We start from the raw sequence: 20,408 nt of genomic DNA, 5'->3' as shown, positions 1-20,408 counted from the left end.
AGAGAGAGAGAGAGTCGGATGACTTGGATCGTCTTCAAATATTGTTTAAACAATTAAACTTGATTGGTCAGATGTGTTAGCCTCGATCCATTGATCACAAGAAACTCAACACACAAGATAAATAAATACTATAGAATCAAACAAAACAAACACAACTAAGCAAATACACTAACTAGAGTTCTTAAGGGAATTCAATTAACAAACCTGAATTAGAAGCCATTGATATTCCAAACTCCGATCTTGTACACAACACTCTATTCTATATCTAGGACTAGACTTTTAGCAACTGGTGGATAGACTGTATAGGGACCAGGTTTATATAGGATTCAACTAATTAGTATGGAATCCTCCCATAAAGGAAACCAATTAATATAGAATCACATATATCCTTGATTTGTATATCATTTATACTTTTGATCAATCACCTCAACCAATCAACTCAATTAGGAGAAATTTTTAAATGCTCCCAAAGGACCAAGTGGCAGTCTGACGTGGTCCTCTCTTGTCAATTAAATTTTGACACGTAAATTTATTACAACTAAAATATAAACTAAGTTTTTCTATGTTTTGTGAAATTACCGTCTTGGGTTTTTAATGAGTTTGGCCTAGGGTTTAGGGTACAGGGTTTAGGGTACAGGATATAGGATATATAGTTAGGGTATAGGATATATATATAGTTAGGGTATAGGTTTAGGGTATAGGGTTTAAGGGTTAGGATTTAAAAAATCAACAAGAAACCCAAAGTGGTCTTTGATAAAATCGCTAAGAACAACACCTCTAGATATATGGAAGATACAGTGGAAGATAATATATTTACCACTCTAGATATATCGGTCCTTAAAAAAATAGAGATATCGGAGGATATATCAAATATATCACAGAGATTTTAATCCTTATATTATAGTTTAAAGGAAGAGACTTTGATCTTTGTTAACAAGTTTCTAGATCCACTGACTCTTGTAACGTAAGAGACTAGAAGCCATATTCCTAATCCTAGCAGCTTCATCACTTCTTACATTTATGTAAACAATGTGTCTCTTTCCCTTTTCACAACAACCAACAGCTGCCCTCAACGTAAGGATTGGGTTCGTTGTATTTTATAAGTATGTAGTCCAAACTCTGGTCAACTTTAGGAAGATTAAGGGTCTAGTATGACTTGCTTGACAAGTCTTTTGTATTTTCCAGAGAAATATGGTCCTCAAATAAAAGAGAAACTTGGCGAAAATGATATCTTATCTCTTTTATACCAACTACATATTTAAAAGTAGAGTAAACAATAGCAAAAGAAGGACAAATTGGCCTCTAATCCTTCCCGACCATGTAGATTAATTGAAGCACAAGGTAACCAAATTGAATGCGAGGCATATATAGTCATGTAGAAACCAGTCTAGGATCATAACAGAACCAGCAAAAATGTCACAAGTTACAGTGTTAGGAGCTTGGTCGAGTCCATATGTTTACAGGGTTATCTGGGCACTTAAACTCAAGGGTGTAGACTACGAGTATGTTGAAGAGGATGTGTTACACAACAAGAGTGATCGTCTTCTGAAGTACAACCCAGTCCATAAGAAGGTTCCCGTTCTTGTTCATGCCGGAAAACCAATCGCAGAGTCTGCTGTAATACTTGAGTACATCGAAGAGACATGGCCGCAGAACCCCTTGCTTCCTAAAGACCCTCATCAACGAGCTTTGGCCCGGTTCTGGATAAAGTTCGGAGAGGACAAGGTAATTGATGATCACTACTATTTCAATTACGTTACATGATGAAATGAGTAGTTTGTAGTCGCATGCAAGTATGCATGTTTGTTTATATAACGAGTTGACAACTGACGGTCTAACGACATAACATAAATAAAAGATCGCGCGCATTATATTCAAGTCGAAGTAATGTAGATGTTTTGTGCATGTCACATAGTTCGGAGCCCTGTTTGGATTTTTCATGACTGAGGGAGAACAGCAAGTGAAAGCAACAAAAGAAAGGCAAGAGCAGCTGACAATCTTGGAAGAGCAGGGACTCGGAGACAAGAAGTTTTTCGGAGGAGATGAGCTTGGAATGGCTGATTTGGAATTCGGGTGGCTAGCTTGGTGGATGGATGTCATGAGTGAACTAGCTGGGGTGAAGGGGATTGAAGCCGAAACCTTCCCTCGCTTGCATGCCTGGATTCAACGGTTCAAGGACATCCCCACAATCAAAGAGCACCTTCCTGATCGCAGTGCAATGTTGACCTATTTCAAAGGTGGAAGAGCAATACTTCTTGCTTCGGCAAAATCTTAAACTCTAGCTAGCTAAAACCTTCTTCTGTTGATCGAGCTTTCTACTTTTCGAACAATAATATTAGCTATTAATTAAGCTGATGTACGCTTGTATCTGTAAATCTTCCTATCCAACTATAACTCTAAGAACTTGCTTGAATAAAGCACTTTTTTTGATCGATGGACTTACGGCATAAATATATGTTTGTATGTATGAAACTGAATCAATTTACATCACATTTTCAAGAACAATAGAACATTGGCCATTCTATGAGAGAGAGAGAACAAGTCGGATGACTCGGATCGTCTGCAAATATTGTTTAAACAATTAAACTTGATTGGTCATATGTGTTAGCCCAATCCATTGATCACAAGAAACTCAACACACAAGATAAATAGATACTATAGAATCAAACAAAACAAACACAACTAAGCAAATACATTAACTAGAGTTCTTAAGGGAATTTAACAAACCTGAACTAGAGGTCATTGATATTCCAAACTCCGATCTTCTACACAACACTCTATTCTATATCTAGGACTAGACTTTTAGCAACTGGTGGATAGAGTGTGTAGGGACCAGGTTTATATAGGATTCAACTAAGGTTTAGACTCCTCCCAAAAAAGAAACCAATTAGTATAAAATCATTATACAATTCAGATCCCTAACTTAACCATTTGATACATTGGAGGCGTTTCGTAACACGGACTAGACATGATTTCTAATTAATCTTGTCAGACCTTGACTAGATTAGATTTGCGAATGCCTATTTCTTATCCAATACAATGTTTGGACAGCCAGATAACCGTGGCTGATTGGATAAGCCAAAAACAGTTTATTTTCAACAATCTTCTTATCATCAATTTATTTTTTTTATTTCTCTTTTTTCTGGTCTGTAATTTATTTTTTCATTTCTCCTGCCAACCACTTATAAAATTTTGATAACAAATTAAATAAAAATAAAAATGAAAGCACTCATAAATCCAGTACAAAATTTACAACAATTATTTTGGACACAATTAATAGATCAAACAAAATTTGCTTATATATGAAATGATGATTTCTATAGATGAAAGTAAACCACAAATGTACTCATCAGTAGCGAGACTTCAGGAGAAAAACCAATGGAATGACAAAAGATGCCTGAAGAAATCTCAATATGTTATTCAAGAATCCATACGCAAATAAGAGCAGCAGGTATCGAAATTTGAGGATCTTTATGGAGTAAGATAAGGGCGGGCTTGGTGTAGAATCAGACTGCAGATATGATGATAGAGAAGAGGAAAGATATGATGGAAGAGGCTTGCAGACCAACATTTTGTACGACTTTGCAGCAAATCCTTCCCGACACAGGGTGTCAAGTGCTCCAGTCAACCCAACCTAAACACAATTGATAGTGTAAATTCATTTTCGTTTTTGATTTGGCTGTTCATATATATATATATATATATATATATATATATATATATATATATATATATATTACCATACAGTTCACCATTAGCATTATTGTGATAAGGAATATCTATAAGTTCATGGGAAATAAATTCTAGTACTACTGTTGTCCAAATCATTTTCCTCTTCCCCCAATCATTATTATTACTATCATATTATAGATACAAGTGATCAACGTAAACAAACATTTAACATAAAAGATCAAAGCAAAGAAATAACTAAAGTATCTCGATATCATGTTTAAACTACAATCAGGAAAATGGTAAGCCACCTCTGTCCTCTGAATAAAATCAAGAAAGACCTTCCACGTTTCTTCTCACATAAGAATTGAAGTCACTCTCGGATACCAGAAGACAAAGAAAATGCTTAATGTGAGAAGGGTGGAAACATAATTTGAAAAACAGTACCCCAAATCAGGTGCTAAAGCATATCTAATAACCAACACTTCTATATCAGATATGAATTAGGGAATAGCACTCCATCACTGCTCTATCCAATTTCCTACATACTAAATTTGAAAGGAAATACAGATTAATTTGAAGCAACATGATAGAGCAAGTACATAGAGAGTTATCTTACCATGAAAGCAAATCCAGTGACAACGGCCCACGAATTGGCCAGCAAACTTAAGCTCACCAAGGTGGCCAGCAAACATAACCGAAACCAAAGTGATCAAGTAATAACAATGTTTACCAGAAGATACAGAACACTCATATTGCATATAATAAAGAGATGACCAAGTATTGAACAAGATCAACAAACCTGCAAAAGAGGCCATTGATCTCTAAACTGATCTTCTACACTTCTCACTATCGAAATTCTTTATGGGACGAATGCATAAGTGACTGATGATAGTGAGGGTGCAGGAACCATCTTTACATATAAATTCACTAAGCCTTAGCCTCCCCCATACAAGATACTAATTACATCATATATTCCCAATTCGTATATCATTCATGTTGGAGCAATCTACTCGATCAATCAGCTCAATTTTGTCTTACAATTTCATTCATGTTAGAGTAATTTCTTTCATCAAACCTGGCCAACACCAATATTAGTAGAGACAACAGGAAGTGACCAATTTCAACCATAGCCACAAGAATTATCGAGAGATAACTTATCAGAAGAGAAACCTTTACAAGAACTTGATGCCATGAGCCCAGATCTTATAACCAACGGGACACATATCTCAATTTATTCAAAATTCATATTACCCATTAATTGAATTCATAATACCAAATAAAAGAGAAAAAACTCCATCAAAATTTGAATCTCATACAGAACATCAGCTACAGATCGGAAGGCACAAACAAGAGTTAGATCTGAAGGAAACTTAACTTGAAAAAAGTTGGAAACGAGATCAGCGACGGTTAAAAACGGTCAAAGGCAGTCGTTTTCGATTGCATAAGAGAAGCTTTTGTGGAAGAGAAGCTGTGGCTGTGGGTGGTTTCGGCGTTTGTCGAAATGAAGCCGGATAATTTTAATAACACCTTTTTAGATGGATTTCTAATCCATGTCTGACGGGAATAAAATTTTCTGACTCAACCATATCTGCATCACCAAACATGACATGTGAGCAGATAGGTAAATTTTTATCGTGTCTGGGCCTTATATCCGGCTAATCAAACACGGCCAATATGTGTATAATTTAATCCGGAATTCCAATTACAAGAACTTTTATGATATGTCCATGTCATGTTTACAATACAAGCTTCATCACGTCTTCCATTTCTGTAAACAATGTGTGTCTCTTTCCCTCTTCATTACCTGGATTGGCGTTGTTGTACTTGTCAAATTTGTAGTCAAAATTTGTGGTCAACTTTAGGAAGATTAATGGTCTAGTATGGCTCGCTTGTCAAGTTTTTTTGTTTTTGTTAAAGATATTTTATCTCTGTATGCAAACTTGCATCTGAAAAAGAAAAGTCAGCAATAGCAAACAAAGGACAAAATGGCCTCTATATATATACCTCTATACCTTATCAAGATACACAAGTTGAATGTGAGGCATATAATTGTACATGTAGAAACCAATCCATGATCATAACAGAACCAGCAAAAATGGCACAAGTTACATTGTTAGGATTTTGGTCGAGTCCATATGTTTACAGGGTTATCTGGGCACTTAAACTCAAGGGTGTAGACTACGAGTATGTTGAAGAGAATGTGTTACAAACCAAGAGTGATCTTCTTCTGAAATACAACCCAGTCCATAAGAAGGTCCCGGTTCTTGTTCATGCCGGAAAACCAATCGTAGAGTCTAACGTCATTCTTGAGTACATTGAAGAGACATGGCCGCAGAACCCCTTGCTTCCTAAAGACCCTCATCAACGAGCTTTGGCCCGGTTCTGGACCAAGTTCGGAGAGGACAAGGTAATGAATGAATGATCACTCAACTATTTTTACTACGTTTTGTTGTGAAATGATTCGATTGTCGCAATGCATGCATGTTTGTTTATATAACTAGTTGACAATTCACGGTCTAACAATATAACATAAACAGACCGAACTATATCCAACTTGAACTAACATACAGGTTTTGTGTGACAAAGACCCAAGCCCTGTATAGTTTCCTCATAACTGAGGGAGAACAACAAGTGAAAGCAACAGAAGAAACGCAGGAGCAGCTGAGAATCTTGGAAGAGCAGGGACTCGGAGACAAGAAGTTTTTCGGAGGAGATGAGATTGGAATGGCTGATTTAGTATTCGGGTGGCTAGCTTGGTGGCTGTATGACATGAGTGACATAGCTGGGGTGAAAGTGATTGAAGCCGAAACCCTCCCTCGCTTACATGCATGGATTCAAAGGTTCAAAGAGATTCCCATAATCAAAGAGACCTTTCCTGATCGCAGTGCAATGTTGACCTATCTCAAAGGTCTAAGAGCAAAAATTCTTGCTTCGGCAAAATCTTGAACTCTAGCTAGTTAAAACCTCCTTCTTCTGATCAAGCTTTCTACTGTTCGAACAATAATATTAGCTATTAGCTAATCTACGCTTGTATTTGTAATTTCTTATCCAACTATAACTCTAAGAACTTGCTTGAATAAAACACTTATTTTGATGGACTGATGGCATAGATATATGGTTGTATGTATGAAACAGAATCAACAACTCAATTTACATCAAATTTTCAAGAACATTGGCCATTCCTTCAAGGAGAGAGATAAACAAGTCGGATTGTCTGAACTATTGTGTAAGCTTGGTTGGTCATATGAGTACAGAAATATCTTATGTTGATCTCTGAAGCACTTGATAAAATATGTGAGTCAAGTTTCAAGTATCAATTTTATTAGAATTAATGGGTCAAACAAGACGGTATATAACGATATTTTCCTCACCTAATCTTATCTGCTGAATAACGATGGCGTGGAGAATAGAATTACATAGATGTCGAGGCTTCAACTATAATACTATATAATATGTAGTAGAGACTAAAATGAGCAGAAACTAGAGTAATATGGAGGAAGTGAAGGTAATAGGATTCTGGGCAAGTCCATATGTTTACAGGGTTACATGGGCTCTGAAACTCAAGGGAGTTGAATATGAATATCAAGAAGAGGACATATTCAACAAGAGTGATTTGCTTCTTCAATACAACCCAGTGCACAAGACGGTTCCAGTATTTGTTCATGGTGGAAAGCTGATTCCTGAGTCGATTGTCATTCTGGAGTACATTGAAGAGACATGGCCGCAGAACCCTCTGCTTCCAACAGACCCTCATGCAAGGGCCATGGCTAGATTCTGGACAAAGTTTGGAGATGACAAGGTAATCATACCTGCATTTTCTTTCTAGAGATTTTCTATCAACACAATTAGAATGTTGACCCTTAACTGACTGGTTATTTTGTATAAATAATTAGAAGCCGGAGTTTCTCGGATTCTTGGGAAGAACTGGAGAAGAGCAAAGGGAAGCAGTAAAAAGTGCCCAGGAGTGTCTGAAGATCTTAGAAGAGCATGGCCTTGAGGAGAAGAAGTTCTTTGATGGTGACGAGATTGGAATGACAGACTTATCCTTAGGATGGATAGCATTCTACTTTGAGGCCATGGAAGAAGCAGCTGGTGTACAAGTTCTGGAAGCCACTAGCTTCCCTCGCTTGCACGCATGGATCAGAAATTTCAAGGAAGTTCAGGTGATTAAAGAAAATCATCCTGACCAAGCTCGCCTGTTAGCCTATTTCAAATGGCTAAGGGAGATGTATGCCAAGCCAGCGACTACTTGATATCCTCATCTAAATTTCAAACAATAGCACTTGTACCACGTATGAATGACGGTTGAAACAGAACCAATAAACAAGGAATGATATCAGTGTATAGTTTTAATCACATCAAGTTTATATTTGAAACTCTGTATAAGCTTCACAAAACCTTCATTAACCACCAGATGACAAGCTTTTGTGAAAATAAATGAGCAGAGGTTCCGATATATAATCTCGAATTGGTGAAACTTGTGCAAATAGAAAGGAGGCATCTTTTCTTTCAAATCACAGCTGCAACGAGATTAGATTCTTTCAATAAAAACATACTCCATGTGGCCTATGTTTGTGTATTTTTGGATTTAGCTTCTGCGAGCAAAGGTTCAAGTTCACCTTTTCGGTGTAGCTTCACAGTATCTGCATAAATGAAAGCAACACTAGGTATTAAAATGTGTTCACTTTGTTCAATTCAATCTCATGGCCAACAAAGAGCTAAAAACACTCCGATCAGATATCACACATCCATAGATATAATGGCTACAGATTTGAGATCCATAACAGCTTAAAGTTTATACATAAATTTGACGAAGTTTACTTGAGAGGTTAAAGCAAGTTCAAGTTAAGAACTCAAAAAGACTATTGACGGTACTACAGAATTACAGATAATGTGAGGAACATATGATAGGAGGTCTCTATCAAGCAGTAACACAAGTAAGAAATCAATTCACTGACTGGGACATTTAGGTTGCGTTGCTTGAAGTCTTTGAAATTCCAATTACAAAACCATATCTTATGTTATAGTAATACTATAAACAGTCAATGACCGGATAAGAGCATTTTCATAATGCATATTTGTGTGTTTTGCATGTCTACTGGTTCATGTAAGTTTTTACATGGAGTTGAATCCAAGCCACCATCCATTTTAACAAAGAAAAATATTTTCAAAAAGAACCAGAGCTATAAAAGATTTGTAATGCAAGAACACTGTACCTGTACAACCTCCGATGTGTTTCCCCCCTGTGTCCATCAAAAAGTAAGGTTTGAGGTTCTATTATCATAAACACAGGCTAAGATCAATTATAAAAATTACAGTAGGACATAATTAGAATGTTGCCACTTTATGAAGATTTCAAACAACACAAAAGCCTGTCCATATGGCCTAGTCTTTAAATTTATAGCCATATTGAGATTCCGATCTTCCAAGCAATGTTGAGTATACTTTGATAAAATAAAAAATAAAAAAAAGGCAAGAGCAAGAGGAGAGTTAGAGGATTCTTTACTTAGTTTTGTATGTGCCTTAGAGGATTACATTCAGTGTTTCAAAAGAGAGAAATGAGAGCAGATCATATTATTCGGACTGAGTTTTAAGAAAAGAATGAAAACAAAGGGAAGATAAAGTGTTTGCAAAGAAAATGAAAAACAGAATCAGCAAGTCACCATTTTTACCAACTTGAAATATTAGAACAAGAAAAATACCCAAACTGCTTTGTATGACACTAAACTATGGTTTCAGTTTGGAAATAAACAATCTCCTGGGCATATGTGCTTCACCAATGAGGCAAATACCAAATTATGTCCATATTGCATACATTATCATGTCCATCAATGCACAAAAGCAACGAACTACTTCTAAACAATATAGTTAATAGGCTGTCCCCCAGCTCTAACCCATAGCTTAACCATGGCTCCACCCTTGAGTCAGATATATATGAAATGATCTGAAGGAGGATTCAGTTCATTCAAGTAAATAAAAGCATACCTCAGTGCTTTAGGGAAACAAACAATCATTACAAAGAGAATCACTTACCAATAAAAACATTTGGGACAGTATGTTGTCCTGTAAGCCTCTCTAATACCTTCTGCAACTGTGGTCCTTGGGCACCTGATGGAACGAAATAGATTACCAATATGAGAATAACTTGATCAAATCTAAAGGCGCAACTGATGAAACAGAACTGGATTCAAACAATGCTTAGGATTCTATCATACACCAAACCATGTAATTAACGAAATACATTAAGATATACTATACATTGCTTGCATATAGAATTGAGAATTGAGAGTTGAGACTACACACCTAGTTCATCCAATTCAATCACGGTTGGCTCCACACCAAGCCTTTTAAACAAGGATTTCACCTCAGAGGAGTACCTTACAACAATAACAATCCAAAAACCCAATTCAAATATCTCAAAAAAGAAACCAAATTCAACATAAACAGAGATATTTGATTTAAATTTGGACTCACGAACACCAAGTTTTGGAATAGACCACAACTGGGTTGTCATCGACCGTCTTCTTGACGCTCTCTTCGAGGCGAGAACCGAAGGAGGAAGAAGACATAGACTTAACCGAGATGGGTCTTCTGACATTGATCCTGTAAGTGCTTATGCTTATGTGATTGTTGGTCAGAGGAACGGAGCAAATGCAGGACCGGTTTGTGGAAGACAGAATGCGAGCGGAACTGAGAGAAAGGGATGTGAAACTTGTGAGATTGGACGAGACTGCCATGGTTGCTGTCTCTCGCAGCTTTGTTGGAGCTTTTCAGCTTATTGTTTTTTGGCCACTTTGCTTGGTTTGGTCGATGTCTCCTTTTGTAATTTGTATTGCTTTGTTTGGTTTTTATCTGTTGGAGATTTACTGACAGATGAAAAGTGAGATAACTTTCTTCCCGTTGCCTTGGTCATCCCCCAAGTTTCAAACAAATTTTACTGTGCCTCTTTAGTAACATGTACTTTTGCAACACCTTAGCTAGCTAGGTAGGAATATGACATTTGCTCATCTCAGTTGCGTTAGTAAGTTAATAAGACGTCTGCCCAGTTAGTTGAGTCGAGATTCACAAGAGTATTTTAACAAAACTAATCACCCGCAACAGATGTCCGAACCCAAAAGTTCCTCAAACCTGCTGACATCAAATCGGTAGGAGTTGTTTCCTAGGTTGTTTTAAGCCCTGTGTCAATTTCATTTGCTAGTTTTGTGTTGTTTTCCATAAAACAAACTTGAGGTATCAAAGGTATCAAACGTTGAAGGCTTCTCCTGGTAATATAAGATCATTGGTTCAAACCTCAGCTTGTGAAAAACATCTCTTGGGAAAAGGCCATACCTAAAATTGCTTCCACCCCCGGAGTGGTAGCTCATTCAGCCACCATTTAAAAACAAGAAAGGTATCAAACCTTCTGAAAAAATATATATATATCTTGAGGTATCAAACCGATACAAAATAGTCTCATATGTAGTTCGGGAGTCTTTTGTAATCGATTCGGAATTATATTGCACTAGTAGGTAGTATTCAATTGGAATCCCTCCTTCTCCGTAGGCCATCGCCATCCGTAAGCACAATACCTAGCCAATAGGCTATTAGTAATAGCTAGCTAGTAGTATTTGATTAGAATTTCATCACCGCCCCAAAATCATGATTATATATTCTTTGTAAACTACTACTATCCCAATAATAATGTCTCATGATCAGAATCACTGCACCAAAAGGAGAACACAAGAATGCGAATCAAAGTGGCCTGATGATGTCCCAATTGAAATAGCAGAGTTGATCTTGAAAAAGCTTGCTCCCATTGACATCCTTCGCTTCAAAGCAGTTTGTTCTTGGAAGTATGCTGCAAACTCTTACATAGCTGCACCTTATTATAAGCCATCATTGCCTCAGTCTCCATGGCGCGTGATTGGTACCAAGATATAATCACAACATATGCCAGGAAAATGGACATCTGCATAACCAACTTGGGATTTTCCCTCATGTTTGGTGATGTAACTGACCAGTAACCAGAAAAGCATACATTTGTTAAACGCTACAAAACAGAACTACATGAAAATAAGGGACATACAGGAGACTGGAAAAAAAAAATTATCATTAAACTTCGTGTTCCAAGAAGTTATTACCTAGCAATACGCTAAGAAAATCGATGAAAAGGTAAACTCTGAATCTGGTCCGGTTAAAACAGCTGTTACAAGATTGTCTCCCTGATATTTGTAAAACAGTTTGGGAAACTTGATTAAGAAAAGACATGATGTAAAATTTGGGGCGCCTAAAAGCATTTAGCAGAGGGTTATCATTTATCTAAAATGAGAAATGTCCCCATAACCGGGTCATTTGCATCTGAAAGAATTTTCAACAGTGTGGAGGACTTCATATAGTCATCCACTGTGTAGGGATCAATCAAATCACCTTACAGGTGGTTCCAGCCATAACCTCTCAGTGCTACGACATGCAACCACGTTATCAAGCAGACTGCAAATTTCCAGAAAATGAAGCAACTTACACCAAAGACTGCTCTTCTCATGGGCCCATTGTATTTGATTTGGACGTTGACTGCACAGCTGCTATACAAGAAACATCAACACACAGTACCTCGCCCACCTCAAGATTTTCTGTACAACTGGCGAAAATGGAGAAACCCAGAAAAATGCTGAGATTAGTCCATGTCCAACTATGTGATGACCGGCTAGATTGGCCAAGAAGGATTCATTATTCAAAGAGTTCTCAACAAAAGTAGCAGAACTTTGTCCTTTTCTCTAGCACTTCAAGAACATTATATGAATAGCTAATAATGATCGATGCTGCAAAGAGCCATTTGTATCTCCCTCTTTTCTGAATGGCCTATGCATCTTCATTTTTACTATCACTGAAAGTTCTATGAATGAGTTTTCTTGAAAGAAAAATTAAATTTTGATAGTTTTAGTGTGATAATTTTATTTTCTCATGCAACAAAAGAAACTACAAATACTTTCAGTTTCCAATTTGAGGTAAAAATTGGAGCAAAAAGGGAGATAAAAAGAAGAGGTAGTTTGATTTAAGTATTTAACCAATAAATAAAACCACACATTAAAATTGACATCTCACAACTAAGACCCGACTGAACAGTGACATATGTGGATTCTGTGGCAGAACAAAAATAAGAGTGCCCAATCTGAAATATACAAACAATAATGCGTCAAGAAATGCTTACCAGATCCGCCTGCAATTATAAATGCAAGCCCTTGGCTAGATAGCTTATGTCCTAGAAAACCCTACAGTAACATTAACACTGCAATCAGATAATCTAAGGAACAACATGGAAATTTGAAAAACAGATGAAGGAGACAAATTAGAGAGAACAAAAAAGAGAACAAAATAAATTAATTAATGATTTAATGGTAGGAGCATGCTAAGGATACAAAAATGAAACAATTCTGAAACTCCCCAGTATCTTACCTCTGCACCAGGAATAATATCACGAGCCCATCTGGTCAACTGTATTCTTTAACAACATTAACGGAACAAAGAAATGCCTCTGGCTACAAAATTTAATGAAGTCCATAAAAATCCAGTTGATAAGACAAGAAAGGTGTATGTTGAATCTAACAAAAGAAAGTACGGACAATCAGAAACAGGGAGACTAACAGAAACTGAAAACACTTAGTCAAACAATGAATGAATTAGTTATACCTGGCAAAAAATCTCTCCGCCAAACATTGCCAAGTCAATCTGTCAAACAGAAAAGGAAAAAAGAAATCAATAAGTTACACACGTTGATCAGGATCAATTTCAATACAAAAGTAATGTAATAAATTCCTGAAATTTGGCGTGTTTAAGACAACGTACCGGGAGAATTCTGGCAAGAGAAGGTGCAGCAATTCCAACAAACCCGTCGCCTTGACCGTAATTGTGAAAAACTATGCTGCTCACTGTCTTGCCAAAAAGCCACTGCCACACCCTACTTCATTTTCAGGAACTAATACATTTTCCCATTTCGTTCGACCCAGACATAAAGCACACTGAACCTAAAATTTATTCATCCATCAGTTAAAAGTTGAGAACAACAATTTACAATGTTTTCTACTACTGTTGGTAGAACTATACCAAAATCAGTCAAATTTATTATGACAACTATAATGCACCTTATGAATTAAAGTCCAGGCTTGTCGGAACATACCAGGCTTTGCTATAACCTTTTCTTGCGGCCTCAACATTATCTGAAATTGAAAGGCACAAGGAGGTATTAACTTCAGGTTAGAAAAGTCACAGGAATATGCAGGAGAACAGACATGCATAAACAAATGATATAGGATGGGTTATTACTACTTATAGAGTAGACATGCAACAGTTGAGCTTCAACGCCAAAAATTTGAAATGGCATCATAGCATCTTATGAACTCTACATAACATTAACAAACACAATTTCACACTTGAGATCATTATACCATAGCATATATCGTCAAGAAGTTACAGAGTCCAATGTTTTTGGCACAACCCAACTAAATATAAATATGGATGCCTTGATCAATTAGCATAAGCTAGATATCTGCAATACAAGAAGAAAACTCAATTCAATGCGTATGTTTACTTTTATACGTGAAAAGTAGGATGCTTGTGCAAAGAGATGGATACAAGTAACCAAAATTCTCCAAACCAGGAAAAAAAATACACCTTGTTTCTGTTGGATAAGTAGACATTGAGGATATCTCGAAACACCAGATATTCAGTGGCAGCAACAGTAAGATAGGTATGATAAACGAGTGCAAATCTGCATATAGTAATCAATCTATAGTGTACAGTTTATACTTGGTATGAAACATGCCTCTCCTAATTGATAATATATTCAAAGTTACCATCAACTTTTTTTCAAATCCACTAAAGATTAGATGCATGTATTATGCACAAGATAATGGGAAATCATATCAAATACCTCTTATCAGACCATAAGTGAAGTACATAGAAACCAAAAGGTTTCCAAAACAGGGAGGGAAAGGGGATTTAACTAAAAAGTTATAGAAGGAGAATGTATCAAACCAAGTTTGCATATTTTACATGAACCATACCCATCAGGCATCCTAAAAGAAGTTTTGGAAATATAGGACTCCAGTACAGATATATGTTCCCTAAAATATCATCTACAAATACAACAAATCAAGTATCTCAATGCCATGGCTTTTAAGTTTTAAGTTAAGTAATGCGATAAGATTAGAAGTTGTCTTCGATATCAAACAAGGATCAAACAATGGAACAACGGCTGAAAGATAAGATTTTGAATCAAAGCTTTTGATAAAAATATAAACTTGAACAAGGAATGATAACCCATTCAGTACCAAAAGCATTCACCTTTTCAAATAATCAAAGCATATAGAAAAATAAAATCCAACTGAAGCCTCACAGTAGATACAGAAAACACAAAACCCAACTTTCCAAACTCGTCAAACAAGTAATGGGCAATTGGGCATGTCAATTATGACAATCAAAAGGGTAAAGGGTATTGATTGCAGTACAAAAAGCAGTGAACAAATGAAACTTAGAAAGTGAAAAGACCTTATACTTGTAAACCCAGAAGTTGAGAGTTTGGTTGACAAGTGAAAAGTGAGTTGGGTTGGGGTAAGCAGCACCCAGAATCAGATACTGTAATAAAAACACAGTTGCCTTCCACAAAAACTTTGGCTCCAATCCCACTATGGATTAAAGGGAAGCCTAAAATTGCTTTATATTTTCTATTTAGAGAGGACGTACCATTGACGTGGACGTGCCGGAGTGGTTATCGGGCATGACTAGAAATCATGTGGGCTTTGCCCGCGCAGGTTCGAATCCTGCCGTCCACGTTTTTTTTCAAACACTTGCATTTTCCTATAGACATCATTCACCGTCTTCTCTGTAATCATGGCTGTGGAAACACAGGTCATCTACTCTGCAAGTGCCTTACTGCTGTTGAAATACTCTCCGCTGCGCACCGTTTTCATTACAGCATACAGTACAATTCATCTCCAGTTCTTGCAAGAAACACACTACACATTTGTCTTCCCTTTGCAGTCTATTTGATCACATTCAAGCTGCAATGAGGTGTAAACAAGATCTCCATATCATTTTTGCTCCTCTTTCTTGTACATGTTAACCCCAACATAATAGATTAGCAAGCATGGATTATGAATCTGTTCAAGGAGCACCCAGAACGCATTCATGAACTTGTGCAGCAGGAATGTACTCCCTCCTAAGCTTAGATAGAGTTTTTGCATCTTTCCTTGAAGAAAAATAACTTACCCGAAACCGTTACCCACAATTATGAACTATCTACGGCAAGCACATAAACAATTGGATCTTTGCAAACATAAGAGGGAGCACTGGTTATACAATTTCTGTACAAACTTCAGCCATTTGTCATTTATATATACAATGCTACAAGTATGGTACACGAGATTAGTACTGTTGTGATTACAAGCTTAATAAACCTAAAAGCAACTATTGTCAGTCCCAGTGGAATTGCATAGCTGTGCAGACTTCGTCATCCAAAAAGTCGAGAAGACAGAAACTGTCAAAAAGTCAGGTGCACCATTGCAGCAACGTCTGTGGCTTGGTCAGCTAGCAACGTAATTGCATTTTTTTTTTTCTCCACCTGGTGATTGCAATTGTCGTGTACATCTGCCAAGCCAATTCGGATCATCTAACAGGAAAATTTACATTGCCAGCATCTACAAAACTTCAGGACCAGGGAACAGATGCAAGATAGCAAAATTCCGTAAACAGGGCCTGAATGTTATCTGCATAAGATACAAAACTAGTGAGCATATGACAATAGATTATGTAATTCCAAATGCAATATACAACAATCACCAGATACCTCCATCCATGGATGGTAAGGTGACACACACACACTATTTTGGTGCACTGTTTCATGGCTAGAGAGAAGTGTCCTGCCATTAGCAGGGTTTTGGCCCTACTTGCCTATAACTTCATATAATAATAGCTCATATAAATTACTGAGGCTCCCAGACAAAATCCTAAACTTCTCCAGCAAGATTCTTACTTACTCTTTCAAAAACACTATTCTCTTCAAATACCAAGATTCACAAGGCTCCCTTTGGCTATTCTTCTATTAGATACATAAATCTTGAATAAGTGTTTGTGTTTGTGTGTGCGTAGACAACGTATGTGTGCAAGCATGGGTTGTGTGGTAATACACTTTAACAAACACAAGTAATGATGATAAAAATGCTGCTTAGTTCTAGCAAAGCAATAAAACTTGACAGAGTTCCCAATAATAGAAGTGACGGAAAGAATTCCTCTGCCTTTCCTAACACAGGGTAAAGATCATAAGCAAGACGTTCAAAAATAAATGACTACTAGTTAAACTGTTTCGTGATCTAATTCCAGTGCAGGGAATACAAAGCATATTGTTACACTTTGTACAAAGAAGTTGCAAATAAATTCAAACAGATATATATATATATATATATATAGAGAGAGAGAGAGAGGGAGGATCTTAAAAGGACCTCCGTACTTTAAGAATTTGAGGATTTCTACTATTTTACATTAGTAGATGACTTCATTTAAAGATCTCAACCGTTGATCCTCTAGATTCATATGCAAGAAACATGTCTACAAAATTTCAACTAATTCCATAATCATTTGATCATTCAAATCAACGTAAACAATTGTAGGCGGTTAGATAAAATTAAAACGAATATTGTGCTAATCAAGTGGTTAAACGTTTTTCAATTTGGCTAATTTTTTGTAGGATTCATATTTGGGTAAGTAACTAGGGAATGGGTGGTTTTGATTGTCAAAATACATGCTAGAACTAAAAGCATCCTCACTTTAAGGAGGTCCTTTCTAGATCCGGACTCATATATATATATAGGACACCAATAAAATGTTCTGTTCAATGGCATGTGGGTGGGCGGAAGGGAATAAGTCCTTCCCAGCATGAAAAGTAGAGAAAATAGCACTCTAACCAGGATGATTTATTGAGTATGCACTATGTTGTAGGAATGGTGAAACTAGACTAGGCAGCTAACACTATGAAAGCAAGTGCTAAGAATCGGTTCGATGCTAGGATGGTTTACTAACAATGAATTTGATACTGCTCATTGGTCTATAAGTACTTGCACAATGAATGACATGCTAGAAATCGCCAATATGATCTTAAAAGGAAATTGACAAGGAGTGCAGATAAGGAGTGCCAATATAGTTACATATTTATAGTTAGTTACTCTTTTCAGTAAACCTACATCTATTCTGAAAAGGTATAAATCTATATACTAGGTAAAACCAACACCGGGCAGGGGCAGGTCATGTGTTTGATTCTCACTGGCATATGCGGATGGGTGGGGTTATAAATAAGAAATAAAAAATAGAAATACCTATATACTAACTTACTAAGTAACAAGACTAGGAAACTTAGTATATATCATTTGAAAAGGATAAATTCTACACCAGAGCCTCATCTCCATCACATCCAAATACTATTACTTCCCAAGTAACGTCAAAGCATATTCAAGAAATGAAAGTAATACATATGCATATGTATGGTACTTATTGATTGCGCCTTGAATTTAGTGATTGCCTTCCTAGTATAGAAAATTACTGGAGTTAACTAAAGTTATGAAACGTCTGCAGGAAACATCCAGATTGACTTTAAATTAAGAAGGCAAAAGCATGCATCAACAAGTATGATGAAACTGTAATCCTCACAACAACAAAAAACTCGTACCGATTCCCAGTCCTCAGAACAGCAAACAGACACTACCCAGATGCCTACCTGATTTTGTACAACGTAATTAAATCACCTCAAACGCCTCATACACACCAGCCATCCTGAATACCTTCAACTTCTGTTCTCGGAAGCTTATTTGCCAGCAACAAGATTGCAGAATACTTGCCATCTTTACCTTGAAACAAAAATTCTAGTCCCATGGATAAAACGACTGCCCCCTAATTACTAGACCAACCTGCTACAAGCATTCCATAAACACGTAGGCAAGATATGGCAAACAAACAAAGTAGACCTACCACTAATAATTCCATAACAAAAAGGTAAAACAGCCCAAGCGCAACCAGACTTAACCTATATGCAGTCACCGGAGCCATTCTAAAAAGGGAGAAATTAGCACTACTGTGTAAAATAGGTTCCTTTAGAATCACTTTTAAAAGATCTGCTAGAAATTGTTATGATCAGATCACTCCCACTACATCAGATCCTTTCAACATTGCACAGAAGCCATTACTTTATATTCAGCTAGCACTAGAAAGTATATTCCTAGAAAAGGTACCATATCGTAAATGTACTATTATGTTTCGATATTGATTGATAAATAATCAGTTTCATATAGCAATCAGACCCACATAAATGACATTGGAGCCTGCTTGTATGTATCAAACATACCTATAGGAATGTTAAATTAACTCAATTTCCCGGAGATAATAAACAATTACAAAAGCAAATACAAAAAAAACATGCAAAAAACAAACAAACAAACAAGCAATCAAAACTTTGTAAGATTTCTCAGAAAACTGCAGCAACTGAAATATTGTCTTTTTGTTATAGCCAACCACAATTATACTTCTCATTACATACCCGCATATCAGATCCAACATGAACTTTCACCTTTCCTTGAGTTAGTCTCCCTTCAGCAATTACTAGAAACACCAGACAACTATAATAGCTTATTTTCCAACTAAAAAAGATTAGAAGTACGTAACTCTGCCAACAAAGACATCTTAAAAGCTAAATTTGAAAAGAAACATCTTTTATTTGAAACCTCGACAAAGTCACTTCTGTGGTTTCCAAAGAACAACTATTTGAAATTCACCGCATTCTAGGAAGCACCGAAACAGACAGAGATTTAACACGACATGAGACAGCAACTCTCCAACAACTAGGACTGACATGTTATCAACTTGGACATTAATATTATATGTAATATTTAAAAGGTAATATATACATAACGTAAGGAAATAAATGTCATACTACCAAATAATGCACAATGAATTCAGACACCAATTCCATGAGTCAAGACATATTCAAAACCATACTCTTTTCAATATACGCATTTTGAATTGCAACCATAACCTCAAAAGTACACGCTGACGTTTAAGGAAATAAATGACATACTACCAAATAATGCACAATGAATTCAGACACGAATTCCATGAGTCAAGAGATATTCAAAACCGTACTCTTTTTTATATACATTATAAATTGCAATCATAACATCAAAAGTACATGCTGCTTTGTTTTATAGAATTAAAAAAAGGCCTTATCAAGTTAAGTGTCTAAGGAGTGTCCGTTCTGAGGACAAACAGACCCAAGAATGCGTGTGTGCAGGAGTCTCAAAGTCAACCAACACTGATCCAATAAGTGGCAGGCGCGATGGAGAGTGTTGGAGTGGCAGTTGATCTAGCTTAGAATATTAAATCTTAATTAGATGCCCATTGTTTTGGTCGTCGAAGTTGTAACAACCAATGTGTTGGTCTTCATTAGGTTTTACGGGTGATCATGTTGCATCCAATCACTAAGTTTTATTACCCAAAATGACTACAACACAACGATACATGATCACAAATGACAAAAACATTACTGTTAGATGCACCCAAAATTTGGTGATTGCAATTTCAGTGGGTTTGTAGTACAAATACGGACACTCATATTTTGGGGACCGGCTCTTTATCGAACAAAGAATCTACATTAGTCATTCGAAACGTCAACAGATATATCTATGTATTATATTCGTCTTCACTAAACCCTCCCCCCCCCC

General features: G+C 36.5%; 5 protein-coding genes, 1 non-coding gene and 1 pseudogene across 7 annotated transcripts in view; 4 read left to right on the top strand and 3 right to left on the bottom strand.

The window, feature by feature from the left end:
* The first annotated feature begins 1,353 nt into the window (after positions 1-1,353).
* LOC101309984 (glutathione transferase GST 23-like) lies at positions 1,354-2,430 on the top strand. Its single transcript, XM_004289965.1, has 2 exons — positions 1,354-1,725; positions 1,916-2,430. The coding sequence occupies exons 1-2, from the start codon at positions 1,414-1,416 to the stop codon at positions 2,273-2,275; spliced, it is 672 nt and encodes a 223-aa protein (XP_004290013.1). The 5' UTR covers positions 1,354-1,413; the 3' UTR covers positions 2,276-2,430.
* A 3,271-nt stretch (positions 2,431-5,701) lies between these two features.
* On the top strand, positions 5,702-6,770 carry LOC101309495 (glutathione transferase GST 23-like). Its single transcript, XM_004289964.1, has 2 exons — positions 5,702-6,079; positions 6,259-6,770. Exons 1-2 carry the CDS (start codon positions 5,744-5,746, stop codon positions 6,616-6,618), a joined length of 696 nt encoding a protein of 231 aa, XP_004290012.1. The 5' UTR covers positions 5,702-5,743; the 3' UTR covers positions 6,619-6,770.
* A 372-nt stretch (positions 6,771-7,142) lies between these two features.
* On the top strand, positions 7,143-8,128 carry LOC101309203 (glutathione transferase GST 23-like). Its single transcript, XM_004289963.1, has 2 exons — positions 7,143-7,471; positions 7,566-8,128. Exons 1-2 carry the CDS (start codon positions 7,163-7,165, stop codon positions 7,923-7,925), a joined length of 669 nt encoding a protein of 222 aa, XP_004290011.1. The 5' UTR covers positions 7,143-7,162; the 3' UTR covers positions 7,926-8,128.
* LOC101308918 (glutaredoxin-C5, chloroplastic-like) lies at positions 7,937-10,473 on the bottom strand. The gene is made up of 5 exons (XM_004289962.1): positions 10,147-10,473; positions 9,976-10,049; positions 9,706-9,780; positions 8,889-8,915; positions 7,937-8,315 (listed from the first exon to the last, which is right to left on the bottom strand). The coding sequence occupies exons 1-5, from the start codon at positions 10,407-10,409 to the stop codon at positions 8,239-8,241; spliced, it is 516 nt and encodes a 171-aa protein (XP_004290010.1). The 5' UTR covers positions 10,410-10,473; the 3' UTR covers positions 7,937-8,238.
* A 591-nt stretch (positions 10,474-11,064) lies between these two features.
* LOC101292089 lies at positions 11,065-14,029 on the bottom strand (annotated as a pseudogene). The gene is made up of 9 exons (XR_184131.1): positions 13,988-14,029; positions 13,826-13,865; positions 13,495-13,673; positions 13,339-13,377; positions 13,105-13,187; positions 12,860-12,920; positions 12,173-12,289; positions 11,794-11,873; positions 11,065-11,670 (listed from the first exon to the last, which is right to left on the bottom strand). The product of XR_184131.1 is annotated as an uncharacterized LOC101292089 (transcript).
* A 1,368-nt stretch (positions 14,030-15,397) lies between these two features.
* TRNAS-AGA lies at positions 15,398-15,479 on the top strand. The gene has a single exon. It is a non-coding gene; the product is annotated as a tRNA-Ser (tRNA).
* A 481-nt stretch (positions 15,480-15,960) lies between these two features.
* The window catches only part of LOC101291792 (probable histone-lysine N-methyltransferase, H3 lysine-9 specific SUVH9-like), an 8,526-nt gene continuing 4,078 nt past the window's right edge, over positions 15,961-20,408 (bottom strand). The window contains exon 2 of the mRNA XM_004292207.1: positions 15,961-16,412. The gene's annotated coding sequence lies outside the window, so the exon portion shown is untranslated. The remainder of the gene's footprint in view (positions 16,413-20,408) is intronic.

Source organism: Fragaria vesca, linkage group LG2 (assembly GCF_000184155.1).
Source record: "Fragaria vesca subsp. vesca linkage group LG2, FraVesHawaii_1.0, whole genome shotgun sequence".
In the NCBI taxonomy this organism is placed as follows: domain Eukaryota; kingdom Viridiplantae; phylum Streptophyta; class Magnoliopsida; order Rosales; family Rosaceae; genus Fragaria; species Fragaria vesca.
The sequence above is the reverse complement of the archived record's forward strand: the minus strand, read 5'-3'. Positions and strand labels throughout refer to the sequence as shown.